Source organism: Rhodnius prolixus, unplaced genomic scaffold, assembly GCF_049639745.1.
Source record: "Rhodnius prolixus isolate KJV_2025 unplaced genomic scaffold, Rpr scaffold_14, whole genome shotgun sequence".
Lineage (NCBI taxonomy): Eukaryota > Metazoa > Arthropoda > Insecta > Hemiptera > Reduviidae > Rhodnius > Rhodnius prolixus.
The window spans coordinates 4,266,477-4,280,631 of NW_027411594.1; the positions used below are offsets into that span (position 1 = coordinate 4,266,477).

Genomic DNA, 14,155 nt, shown 5'->3' on the forward strand with positions numbered 1-14,155 from the left:
TGCTTCTATTTCAACAGAACCGGAAATCCTTTGGCATAACTTTAAGACGGTTATCACGTATTATGTAAATTTTTAAGCTCCTCTTTTGTTATAGTTTAAAAAATATCGAAATCGAAAGAAAATACAATTTTTTTTTTAATCCAGGTTAAAGAATCGTAAGAAAAAATGAATCAGACCAAAAGTCGCAGAATTGAAGTTAGCGTTAGTTCTGCGTCTCCTTGGCAGCTAACAAGTATTGCTTTGAGGCGAGAGTTGGTGTGGTCGTTATTTCTCTAGAATTGTCTAGAACCTAGCACTGTGGCAAACCAAACATTCTGCCCTCACTCCACGAAGAGTCTCTTCACATAGAAGAGGAGTAAATCCCTCGTTAGGAAATCGATCTTGTACATAGCGATAGTAAGCACGTAGCAGAGTGGTCAAATTCTGTCTGATAAAAAAGTCCATATAAATACATGAACCTCCGTAAAATAAAAAACCTCTGGAATGGACAAATCATTGAACTTACAAACTTTGATTACATTTTATTGAGATGAAAAACCCATATTGGCGACCTCAGTGGAATACATAGTGGTTAGAAAATTGGGGACACTAGAGCGCTTAATTTAAATGCCATTATCACACAGTTTGATCCAATCGATCTAACTAAATTATATGCAGAAGTAATGTCTTATATGTGTCAAATGTAAATCAGAGGTATGTATGTTGGCGGGCTCCTCGTGACCTTAACTGTTTCGCACGTTTAGGCGTCCAATAAATTTTTAAGACAGTAGCGGACTTTTTGAACTGTAGTACTTTTTTTTTAGTTTAATTAATTTCTTATAGGGCGATGCTATTATTTGCACCATCACTTAGCACGCTTCTATCAGTAAATTTAGTTCTAATTTGAAGTGTTTACTAATAACGATCGATTATTAACCCGTAATAAAACCTAAGTGAAGACGAAATCTCAACTTCAAACTTTTTAATCTACCTATGATGATAGGTGGTCTGAAAAATCGGCCAGGGATACAGTAGACACGCGTTCTGCAGCGAATAAAATTAACAAATACGTATATATATATAAACAGGTTTTTATCAGAGTGGAAAGGATATGAATAGTACTTTAAAAAAAATTACGTGGACACTCCCTCAGCGTATTGAAGGAAATGCACGTATTAAATTCAAAGAAAATCGATAGAGCTATTTAAGAGAAAATTTAAAAGAATCTGCTCCAACGCTGTAAACTGTAAGCAATAATAAACTTTAGGGTTCCTGAGATTTTACATTTTTTAGGTATTTATTTTTTTAAGATTATAGATATCGTAGTTCACTCACAAACCATTTTTCTCTGTCTAGGAACTGTCAGAACCTGTAATGCCCAGTGAAAACTCGATTCTCCGAAATTTAAGCGAAATTTTCCATCCTCTAGAAGTAAAAGAAAAAAAAAACAGAAATTTCACTACTTGAAAAGGAGAATGTTTAAATTGTAACAATGGATTCACACAGAGTACTTGTGTAAGTACTGCATACATTCTGGAGAACTTAATTGGAACGGAACTTAATAGCGTAAGTGAATGGATTTTTACCTCTTCAGGTTTTTCTGGAGAAAAAAAAAGTGAGAAAAGTCACACTTTTTCTCTCTTTCGTAGGTAATTTATAAAATGGATTTGAGAATTCTGTCCTTAAATAATAGTATCTCTACTGAACAGTTTTCTCAGCTTCTAGAATTCCCAGTTTTTCTAGGCAATGCTTGTTTGATTAACAGAAATTGATTAGTTTGTGTAGTACAGAGTGAGGAAAATATAATCCGGAAGAAAGTTTACCCAACCGATTGATTATGCGAACGAAATGGCATTTATATCCTGACACTTCGTGCTGGTGAAGAGATCTATTACTTCGGATTGTGGCGCGAATGAAAGGTACATCAATACTGAAAATGTCGTAATAATCTCGGTCTCAAAATCCATTACATTCAACCTAATGACATTATCGGTATGTGGCGAGGTATGATACTGAATTTCAAGATTAATTAATGAACAATTGGTATCCATGTTGGGTTGGGGGGTGTGCGCATCAATAAAAACTAGCATCTACCTCTCATTAATATCTTGGCTGGTTTGGTTAATGGGCGATGTAATCATTATAAATCATTCGAACTTTTCTATCAGTTGATCGAAGCTCGTTGGAACATTGCTAAGGTCAATGGAGAGAACAAGTACCAGAGCCACAAACGCAGTTTGTTTAATTCAGCTTCTACTAGTCATCTATTGATCGGTGCGTCCCTTAATAATTAACATGGGGAAGCTCTATTTTAATTAAAATGGGGACCAGGCGCCACTATTAGAATTTAATTCTGGAATAATATTCTGAAATTTAAAACCTCACCACTCGCGTCTCCTCAGTCATTTTATAAAGGACTTACTTGAGTTTTTTTATTTAAAAAAAAACAAAAAAAAAAAAACAATCTGGTGTAAGGCTCGGCTTTCCCCATTGCCGCAGAATATATAATTAAATTTTCTCGAAACTAAACTAATTAACAGTCAAGCAACTACAACATTAATTAACAGCTTATTAACTTTCCTTGTCATTAACGGCAGAGTATAGACACACTGTAGTTGGGCCATCTGTTTTCTACTTCGACAGCTAAGTTTGTTGTTACACACACAATCTTTAGCGGATTGCCAACTTCCATGGCCCACCGTCGCTGCTATCGAATAAGTTGTGGGTTTTGAACACATGTAAGTTTTTTAGGCGTAATGACAAGCTGCCAACAAAATCCTGGTGGCCAAAAAGCCACAGACTTTCAGGTGAAGTCGTTGGGCATTCTGCGCATTGTCGTCGGTTTCCGGACAGTTTGTTTTCTTATTAAAAGATAACACTGTCCATCGCTAAAAAGCTTAAGGTAGAGATAGATAGATTAAGCTAGGGCGGCCTCAAGGCCTACTGGCACTGCGACCCATTTGGATCTATTGTAGCTCCCCTCACACTAAAGCTCACCCTCCAGACCTGTCCTTAGAGAAAACATAAGATCTAGGCCAGCTGGATTCAAGACATGGCCTGTTCGCATGGAAATCGGTGCACTAACCAACCACTGAGCTTGTTTTCATCCTTGTTTGTAATTGTTTTCATTAATGAGATTCTTGTCAGTATTGATTAAAATTTGTTTTTGTTACTTTTAGTTAAGTTAATCGAGTTTTACAGGCATTCCGTTTTATTGCTGTAGTAAGTGTATAAAAGCCTTTCAAAATATTCATTCTTTCATGCAAAACAATCCAAATAAAAAAAGCGTTTAAATGAAACCTTCATTTTTTTAAAAAAAAAACAAAAATAATTATGGATTGGTAATATCCTTAAAAATTGGAATGATATAATGAATAAATTGTCTCAAAATTTCACTTTAAAAATTCATTGAATAATATTGGCTCTTACTGCTAAAAAATTAATTATAATTAATAATACAAAAACTCATTCAGGAAAATAATTAAACTAATTATTCTTTTATGGGAATGTATTTGTAATGGTGCTCCCCAAACTAGGCACGTTTCATATCAATTGTTCGTTTAGAATATGCTGATCCGAATATCTCATTTCTGCTGCTTCTTTTCAATTATTCCGACATAACTGGTTTATTTAAATAAAATTCATGATCAAAATTTCAGAAGTATTATTTTTTTAATATTAAAATGTATTTCTATATAAATAACTGGGTATTATGGAGGAGATGCCATTTTGAATTTAGATGTCCCTCCTTTTGTGCTGATGTCAGGATGATTATCTTCCTCTTCAACTATTGTCTTAAAGCCTTTTCTCCCAAAGGAATACTAGGTTAGGAGAATATTATCTCCTCCGTAAACTGGTAGGTAATTAGCAGGCTTCTAAAGCTCCGCTAATTGATTTCATTCTATTGAAGGCCATATTATTTTTCTCTCTAGTGCCAGTACGTTCTATAGTAGGACCAGATTAAGACAATTCAGGGCATCACACTTAAGTTTTGTGATGGGCCAGAAATTCTTTTTTTTTTTTGTTTTTGTAAATAAAAAAAATATTCAACAATATAAGGAGATTTAGAATAGATTCTCGTGGGCACTGCGACAAAAAGTTGCTTATTATTGTTGAAATAGTAGGTTTCATGGAAGAAGGCTGGACATAGAGTATAATCCTAGTAAAATGAAAGGACATAATGTAAGGACAACTGCTTATTTATTATCTGAGTGAAGTTCAAAACCATGCCTTGTTTGCACGAAAATGAATGTCTGTTTAGTGTAGTATTTATTTTAAGCAAAGACCACTTTTTGATAGTCAGGTACAAAACGTGTTATTATCCGAGAAAATTCAAAATAGAAAAATCTACGCGGTCACATACTTTCTCTTAAAAGGGACAAGAGAGAGTAAAAGAAAATTTTAATTTTCCACTAGATTCAATTTTTTTCTTAAGTAATATTTCCTAACGTTAGTCGCATTTCATTTACTGTTCATCTAAAAGTTTCGCTTGCTCTATTGACAACAAGTTACAATATTGTAACAATTAAATTAATTACAATTTGTATGACGTTTAGAGTAAAAAATAAACTTGATAAGTAATAATAATAATAATGATGATGATGATTATTATTATTATTATTATTATTATTATTATGGATCAGAAATCATTAAGGACCCCACAAGTCTTGTACTGCTCTTTCTTTCTTTACTCCCCACCTTTCCACCCTGTATTTCTTCAGTTCCTAATGAAGCCATCGCAGTCTTCTAACATTCTTTTGTTTAGCCATTCCTCATCCTCTCCACATGAACCAGTCTTCGGAGTCGATCCTTCTTTGATAAGCTCATACAATTCGTAATCGCTTCGTAGCCTGCCATTGACCATTTTTTTTTTTATCAGTCACCAGCCAAAAACCGAACCAAGAACTTCAGGTTCTTACCGTACCAAGCAGCCTGGTACTTATGCTTGTTAGCAATCACCTGATAAATAATAAAATTCTTGAATTATAAGATTCAAATAAAACAAAGATGTGGAAATTAATTTGTTCATTAAAAACATTTATATATAGCAAAAAGTATTGTAGAGTATTGAGAAAACAGAGCGGCACAAGGAAACATGGCATTCTTTTAACAGGATTACTTGACAGCTGGCAGAAGAACTTAAGAAGAAGTAGTAACAAACCCGCATGGAAGTTATGAACACTTGTCCTATAAACTTAATCAATAGAATTGTAGTTACTTTGGCGTTCTTGTTTATCTCTTCTTTCTTTTAATGTTATTTTGAAAATTGTTCAGTTTTTAGTAAAGTTTGTTTGAAATCTTAACTGTATTTTGCAGAAGGTTTATTAATAGCTGCAAGCCATACCCATCAGCACATTCTACCCCCACCTATCATCGAATTTGACCAGGCTGAAATCCGCACCATCACAAAAAAAAGAGGAATCGTTTTAAAAGATTTAAATCTTCCGTTATTTTGGCTCCAGGTGTTGGTTGGTACAATTGTGCCGCTCCTTTAGATTGTATTATGTATTCAGTAAATTCGATTTTTATGTCAACCAAAAATTATTACTTTTTTTAAAGTATTTCAATGACCCGGTGATTGACATACCGAATATGCGGTGGTACCAGTGTTTGACATGGGGTGGGACCAGTGATCGACAACAAGTATATTCCTGAAACGACCTAAAAAATGGGCCCTTATAATTCCCACTGTAAACAACAGATTATTCTTATGAAATTCTGTAAGTGTTAGTGTGTGGCAACTTATTAAAAAACTAGATATACCGAACCCTTTCAATAATAACCTACCAGTAAATCAGGTGACACATGATAGGGCTTATTAACTCCTCAGTAGTTCCTAAGACGTAGAGGGAAAGGCGACAGTGGGTGGAATCACCAATTGTCTCTGCCATCAGCCTAAATTTAGGTATCAGGCATCCTACTTAGACTAGAAACTAACTCTGAAGACTATTTCTTCGTGACCGATACGCAAACGAAGAGACAAACTCCGAAGCGTTAGATATGTACTTTAAAAGTACAATGAGCCATCTGAAGAGAAGCTAATCTAATGCCATTTTTAAGATTAAGTTTTACTTTAACCACCGAAGGTCGCAGAAAGATGGTGATTTTAGCTAAGAATAATGGGATTAGAAAAAATAAAATCCTTCATAAGAATCGAAACCTGCTTGTAGCCTCCTTATTTGTTCTGATTATATTAACCACTATAATTTATTCTTATCATGACGTTTCTTTCAAGTACCACAATTTAATAAAAATTAACCCTAAGTCAAAGTAGATAAAACAAACTTTTCATCTTTTTTTTTTTTCAGCTTCACTGTGTCTTTGAAGTATATTATGTAATTAATACTGCAAACAAATTCATTTAAATTAGATTCATGAAATTCTAATACTAAAGTAATTAAGTCTAAGAACTTCTTAGTCTTTTAAGGGGTAAAAAATGGTCCTCATTTTCAATCTACATTTTCATAGAGTTTTTTTGGGTAAAAAATTAATTTTTGATTTTTGTTTTAGCCCTCTTTGCTACTTCTAATGCCGGATATATTTTTTGTCTTTCAAAAATTTAATTAAACGCCTAAACGATTTTTTGTTTGTAAGATTACTTTCTACAAAAAAAAGAAAAGAATAGTTACCTCCTGATCCTCCCAGCGTGTCAGCTCTAATAATTACTAATTAGTCTGCTAATTAAGATAGACATGTAGAACAAAGCTATGCTGTTTATTTATACATTGATAATTATTATTTATTCATTCACTCTCAGTTTACCTATTCAAAAGCTTACAAAAGTAAAAATTCCAACCTTCATGTATTATGTAGCTTCTCTGTTCGTGAAACCCAGCATCCAAGCCACAGTGTCTTCTCATTAGTTCAGCAGTGAAGCCTCCATACAAACACGAGGCATCTTTCTCTTCATAAAATCTTCCACGAAATTCGTAATGCTGCGCGGCATTCATGCATTCAATAACTTGATTATCCGGAAGTTAAAATTTCTGTGCAAAATAAAAAAAAAAAAAAATTGTGAAGTTACCAACTCTTTGGCTCTTAACTTTCTTTAACTTATTAATTTTAGTTCTTCTTCTGTATCAAGTAAAACTTTTCTTAAATAACTTAAAATATCCCTTGCTTGTACCTTCTGTTGATGCCTCCTAAAACTGAAAACAGAAGTTAGAGCTGATTAATAGTTGAATACGATGATATTTGAAAAGAAGCAATATGTTTAAGTCCTGATGGATTTTACCACTCGTTTGTTGTTGAAACGTTGTTCTTACTTAAGATTTTCGAGACCCAAAAAATACTTTTATTAATCAATCACATTGCTTTTTTGCCACCTTACGTCAAAACAGCCTTGAAAAATCTCAATTTAAATTCAGTTTTCCAACGAGTACAAATATCTTTTGTTTTCTAATAATTCTGTATTTACTCAACATTCAATAAATGCTTGGTGGCAATAGACTATTTTGTTGGGTTAACAGACGATTGGACAATATTAAAGGGAGCCTAGAAGTCCATTCAGCTTGCACGCCTTCTAGTGGGTATTCTATGCACTAGTTTAAATTAGCATTACAGCCAGTCAATGAGACGGTCCAATCCAGTACCTTTCAATGGACTGAAAGAGGGTGCCTAAATTATTTTCATCACAAGATGATATTTCTATTTAAAATATAAAAAAAAGAAGATATTATTTATGTTTGCTCTCAAAAAATTGAAGTAAAATTTCTATCGTTACGTGATTCTAATGTATTTATTGTAATAATTAAATTACGTAGGAAATATTACTAGAAATGCCATGCTGGTTAGTTAATTCGCTGAGTTCATAGCGCACATTAACATTATGTAACTCGAGAAAGTTCAAGAAACTTCAAAATGTGTATTCAAATCTCGAATATGTGGCTACTCAAAATCAGAACTCGGTTCTGTTGCAGTACACTACCTCTTAAAAAGAATTGAGGAATTGAAAAAAAGAAAGTTTATTTCAAGAAATTATTCTTCGACAGAGAGAACGTTAGAGTTGGTGAATTTAGAAAGCACGTAATCCATTATTCAAGCAATTGCTTGTGAAATGTAGAATATCAGAAGAAGTAACGCCAGTAAAATAAATGGGAAAACATTCCATATTCTCAGATTACTCATCCATTGTCAAAAATGAATCATTGGATTTCTTGGCAAGTAGTATTTCTCGTGTGATTTTTCCTAACGTTACCTATGATAATCCATCATATTGAAAAATCTTGCTCATATGTTTTCCCAGCTGTTGTCACTCTTATTTTTTCTGTTTTTCCATTCTTTATTTGCTATAAATCTCAAATTTCTTAATAAAATCTATCCAATAGATTCTCACTGAGCAACAGTTTCTCATCTCTTTCTTAAAGTAATTGTAATCACTTCTCTTCATCGGTCCCAAATTAGAAGTTAACTTGTTGCTTGGTGTGAATTTATTCTTGTGGATGAGCTCTGGAGTCGAAGACCAAAATGGCTGTCGTTAGTTAGAAAGATGATCTGGGGTCTCTCATGGACCTCTCAGGCACCTGATTGGTTTCCTTAGTGGGCATTGTGGTTTAAAGGTTACCCCCTCTACAAAATGGAGTTCACCCGATTCTCTCTTATAGTAAAGTTTGTTAGATCTAATGACGGATTGTTAGGTTTGGTCGGAAAAGGTAGAGGAGAGTTTCCCTTAAGGTTGTTGCTCGATTCTTTGGGACTTCTACGCTGCTCTAGTCCAAGTATAGTTCTAGATTCGTTTTTTTTTTTGCTATTTTTTTTTTTTTTTTTTTTTTGCGCATCAACAGCTGAGGTCATTAGCGCCCGGAGCTTTTTCCAGTGCACTGCCGGCCTCCGGACAGTGTTCTCTCGTTACAGACAACACTGTCCATCACCGGACAGTGAGCTGTAAGAAGCTCCTAGGAAGAGAAAATCTAAGGGTCAGCTGCTGGATTCGAACCCGGGACCTCCGCGTGGGAGTCCAGTATTTTTTGCTATTAATATTATTATTATTATATTGTTTATTTTGGTAGTGATGGTAGCAATATTGGCCCAGTTACGGCGAAAAATAATAATAGCTTTCCTTCTCGCACAATGTTTTGCAATGGGTCATGCCTAGTGTCCGTAGTATTTGATTATTTCTGTTTAAAATTTCGTTTCATTTCTAAGATTGTTCGGAATCGGGTCATGGTTTATATGAACTTTATTCGCTATAAAATCCCCATCTCTTTGAAAGCCATTTAAATCTGGTTCACCCAGCATTAAGAAGAGATCAGTCCTGTCATTGTAATATGTACACTGGGCCAAAAAAGTCTGTGAACACTAACCTAAATTTTATTACTTTTATTATTATCTTATTAGAAACTTCTTTTATTTTCAAATGAAATATACTATTCGATAGAGAGAAACCAGAGTTTTTCATTTTATATTCAATCTTTTATTTTTGTTCAGCAGGAATATCACAATTAAATGTTTAACAAAACAACACCCCAAACGAATGCAAAAAAAGTCTGTGAACACTTTGCAGAAATAAATCATTCTTACACATTGTACGTGAATTATAAATTTTAAAAACTTGTAGGACCTCCTATGTTCCTAATCACTTCCAACAAGCGAGCTTTCATCGATCCTAATAATTTTGTGGTCGTCAATGTTGGAATTTTATCCCACTCTTCTAAAATAGCGTTTTTTAGTTGTTCACGGTTTCTTATTCCTCGTTTATTTATTTCGCGGCTGATTTCATCCCACAAATGTTCTATTGGGTTAAGGTCTGGCATTTGTGGAGGGGTGTTTAGGCGCCAGAGTGTATTATTTAAAAGCCATTCCCGAGTTTTTGGTGCGGTATGTTTCGGGTCATTGTCTTGTTGGAAGACAAACGTTCCCTCCAACCCTAATTTTTTTGAATTTTCTTTTAAATTGCGTCTTAATATATCCACATACACATATTGGTCCATCATACCATTAATTAGATCTAACTTGCCCACTCCTTTAGCACTCATGTACCCCACACCAGAATGTTGCCTCCCCCATGCTTAAAAGTAGGCTTCATATTTTTCATTTTCATAGCTTCATTTCTTTTTTGCCACACTTTTTGTCGTCAATCAGACCCACATACATTGAATTTCGACTCATCTGAAAAGATTACGGTTTCCCGGAAACTAGAATGCTTAGAAACATATTCTTTCGCGAAATCCAATCGGCGGTTACTATTTATTTTATTGATTAAAGGTTTTTTCTCGGGACTCGACCGCAATAATCGTATTCATGTAATTTATTTCTAATTGTATGTGGTGTTACGCTTACACATAACCACTTGATAATTCTTGACTGATTTTTTGAGCGCTTGTCCTGGGTTCTTCTCGAACAGACTTCAGAATTAGGAATTAAGTTTTGGTGGCCGTCCACTGCGTGGCCTACTAATCACATTTCCGTACTTTTTAATTATATTATGCACCGTTGAAGGGTTTTTTTGAACTATCTTCCCTATTTCTCGAATACTTTTTCTTTCATTTCGCAACGTCACAATAAGTTCTCGAATTGGTCTGGGAACTTCCATATTAGTGGTTAAATATGTACTAATTAGATTATTTATTCACAAAACTGACTGTAGTGGTTTCTACAATACAATAGAGAACTTTGAAACTTTATTCAATCGTTTTTCTGTTTGTTATCTTAATGTTTTTACATATTTATACAGCTGTTCACAGACTTTTTTTGCATTCGTTTGGGGTGTTGTTTTGTTAAACATTTAATTGTGATATTCCTGCTGAACAAAAATAAAAGATTGAATATAAAATGAAAAACTCTGGTTTCTCTCTATCGAATAGTATATTTCATTTGAAAATAAAAGAAGTTTCTAATAAGATAATAATAAAAGTAATAAAATTTAGGTTAGTGTTCACAGACTTTTTTGGCCCAGTGTATGTATATTGTGATTTCACTAGTTATTATACTGTATATTGTGATTACACTAGTTACTATACGCTATATGTTATTGTATTCGCTTAACTAATCGATAAATTTATTGGAAAATTTAATTTTACAAAACGTTAGTTAATTCTTCATCGTTTAAAATTTTGCTCTAAACCAAATTTCTGTTTTGACACTTTTACAGAACTTCGTAAACTTCGATATTTGTACTGCTAAACACGAATGAAGAATCAGACCAAACTTACAACCCATGAATTCAATTAAAACATTTAAACCCTCCTCCAAAATGCTTATTTATTTTTTAATCGTTACGTATTACGTAATGGATCACTATTGTTATACTAAATTTAGTGAAAGAAATACGTAAAAAACGTTCAACCTCTGCTAGAAATATTAGTATTGGGTTAATTAGTAAGTTTTTATTTTTTCATTAATCACAAAAAAATAATAAATATTATGTATTGTTAAATTCAGTATTAATGAATACAATTTAAAATTTAAAATTATTAAGTCCTTTTAAACATATGCTTTTAGACACCCCCTGTTCTGTAACCTAAAAGAAACCTTACATACTGGTCTAACATCACCGTGCAGTGATTTTATAGTGCCCCGTTATAGTGATAAATATTTTTATGAAAATACTCCTCTTAAAATTGAAGGTCTATTAGTTTGTTGCTAAACTTATAAATAATTTACTTAAAACTTCCCAATGTGTTAGTATCAACTAATCAACAGCAAAATTCCTATCGTGCCAGTAATGAATACGGTTCACTGTAAGTACAATAAACATCTATAAATAAATTATGATCTTGCCAATTTTAATTTGTTCCTAAATTTTTAAACTTCTAAAAGCTCTAATTAGTCCATTATAGTAACTTCAATAACCTGCCTAACCTTCGTGCGGTAGCCGTTGCGTCATAAATTTTGAGTTTGCCTATTATATTATTGAAACGATCTAATATTAAGAAGCACTCAAAGATGTTTCCACACCTTTCTTCAAGAAACCTTAGTTTTACTCGTATGAAAAATACACTTAAACAACTTGTACAATAAATAACTATTATTACGGACGATTTAATTTGAAATAATGAAAAAAAGAACTATAAAAGAACTTAAGTACTTTCTTCCTTTTCTTACTTTATTGCCTTAACTTATATTATACTTTATCCACTACATTAAAGCTTATGGTACAATGAAAAAGAGAGCTAAGGTAAGGAATGAAATGACTTCTTTTAATAAAAAAAACATTCTTAAAACTTAAAGCAAATTAACTAAGAGCTGTTTGTAGAAATCAATAATGGTTATGTGTTTGTTGATGATGGTATTATCATTATCTCCAGCTTCTTTGATTTGTTCATTTAGTTTGATATTCGAATTTCACTACTTCAGATGATTTGTATTCTCTCAAATACATTAAAAGCGAACCAAGTCACTAATGTCCAACTAAGATAAGATTTAGTATTAAATTACTCCTTAAGACCTACTGATTATTGAGTTGAGGAACATTACTGAGTTGAATACTTATTGGGTGAAATCAAATACTAACTTTTCTTCCGTTTGCAGTTTCGACAGTTGCTATTGTTTAAAGGAAACCAAATTCCAAAGCAGAAAAAGAAAGTTTAAACTTAAACGAGGTTTTCTTTTTTTGGTAGTAAATTATGGCCAAGGTATTTTTTTTGTTTTAGTTCTTATTAATTTATTGTATGAGATACAAGAGTAATATCAACAATATAAATCTGGTGTTAATTCAATACGTTTACCAAACCAACCAATAAATTTAAGTTTTTTTTTTGGTTACAGATAGTTCAAAATATGTCATGTCAATCATTTTTTTCTTAGCCATAGACCTCTTAGAAAAAAGAGTTAGTTTTACTGCAATCACAAGAGTCTTTTTGGATGCAATGACTGGGAAGAGGATCCGAACCTCCGAGTAGAAAACAGCATAAAGCAGTGATATTCCCTCAGTCATGCAGACCTCCAGATATTTTTCCGAAATGTAAATAGCTCTTTCAGCTGATTTACTATTATCTTGAAATCATTTCTGCATTGATACAGCAAACTTTTATAAGAATTCGCTGAGATAGTATTTCTACGTATAACCATGGCTTCTTGCCAATCCGTGCCAGTCTTCTTGAGGAATTTGTTTCAGTGAAATTTCTTTGATTCTTATTCATTTTCAAAGATTCTGCACCACAGTACATCCTAATTGCATTAGATATCAACCTGATTAAACATAGTAAAAATTGTAAAAGACTCAATACAATGCAATACATTTAAACAATTAATATAAACCTTCTTTTTTTTTAACACTAAGGAAATTAAAATGTAGAAGGAACGGCGGTTAAAAATGGAGGCAAGAGTTTAAAGTGGAGATATGACAAAACATGTGAACCTATACAAGGAATAAAGTTAATATAGAGACAGGACAGTAGTGATAGCTTACCCCAGCACATTGTATTCCTTTGGGATCTCGTTTCGCCATGATGCTATCCACAATAATAAAGCCATGTTCATACAAAAGACAGAATCTAATAAATTTTCCTCCTCAGACTATTTAGCAGAACATCATAAAGTCCCAACAACCTGTATCACGAATAGTTCCATAACTTTTAATGAAAACCTTTTAAGCAATTTTCAAGCTTTGAGCTACTACTAATAAGAAATTTTAAATTAAAATAATTGCTAATTAAAAAAAAAAAACTAATTGAAATAAATTAATTGTTGCAGGTATTCAAACGATCTTTATGCGACAGCTTGTCGTGCCGAGATACGTACTACTGGGACATGATGCTTCGCTGCATTGTCAATTCGAACTGAGAGGGGATACGCTTTACGCCCTCAAATGGTATAAAAACTCCAGAGAATTCTACCGAATTACACCTGGAGCTGTACCAGCCGTTACAGTATTTCCAGTACCCGGAGTTTATGTGGATGTAAGTTTTGGAGTTTAAAAAGATTTAGTTTTCACTTTTTTTTAGGTGTTTTTTTTTGTTGTTGACTGAAATTAGGTATTTTTACTTGTTATACTTTTTGCAATCTAATTTTAATTCATTTTTGAGGTTTGAACTGAAAAGTGGGTTTAAAAATTTGGTAATTATGTGAGTATTATCGACAATAGTCAAAAACAGAAAAACCCAATAAGTTACTATTATAAAAAAGCGGTTGATTTTTTTTTTTTAAAGCTGTCCACATCCTATTTGAAACATTTTGTATAGAAACCTACTTCTACAGGGGTTTTGAGGATGGGATGTGATAGGTTCTCTTCTTCTCC

The 14,155-nt window shown here is 33.0% G+C and overlaps 1 protein-coding gene across 30 annotated transcripts in view; it reads left to right on the plus strand.

The window, feature by feature from the left end:
* Nucleotides 1–14,155, plus strand: part of LOC141451698 (uncharacterized) — a 221,597-nt gene that overhangs the window by 168,345 nt on the left and 39,097 nt on the right. For 19 of the 30 annotated variants that reach the window (XM_074123226.1, XM_074123227.1, XM_074123229.1 and 16 more), the window contains 3 exons: nucleotides 1,336–1,494; nucleotides 12,448–12,551; nucleotides 13,612–13,817. In XM_074123226.1, coding sequence (XP_073979327.1) covers nucleotides 1,472–1,494; nucleotides 12,448–12,551; nucleotides 13,612–13,817 — 333 coding nt within the window. In that variant the 5' untranslated portion in view covers nucleotides 1,336–1,471. Of the gene's footprint in view, nucleotides 1–1,335; nucleotides 1,546–1,753; nucleotides 1,899–11,439; nucleotides 11,658–12,447; nucleotides 12,552–12,684; nucleotides 12,881–13,611; nucleotides 13,818–14,155 lie in introns of those variants that run through there. The other 11 variants (XM_074123234.1, XM_074123235.1, XM_074123241.1 and 8 more) reach the window with 8 other exon arrangements.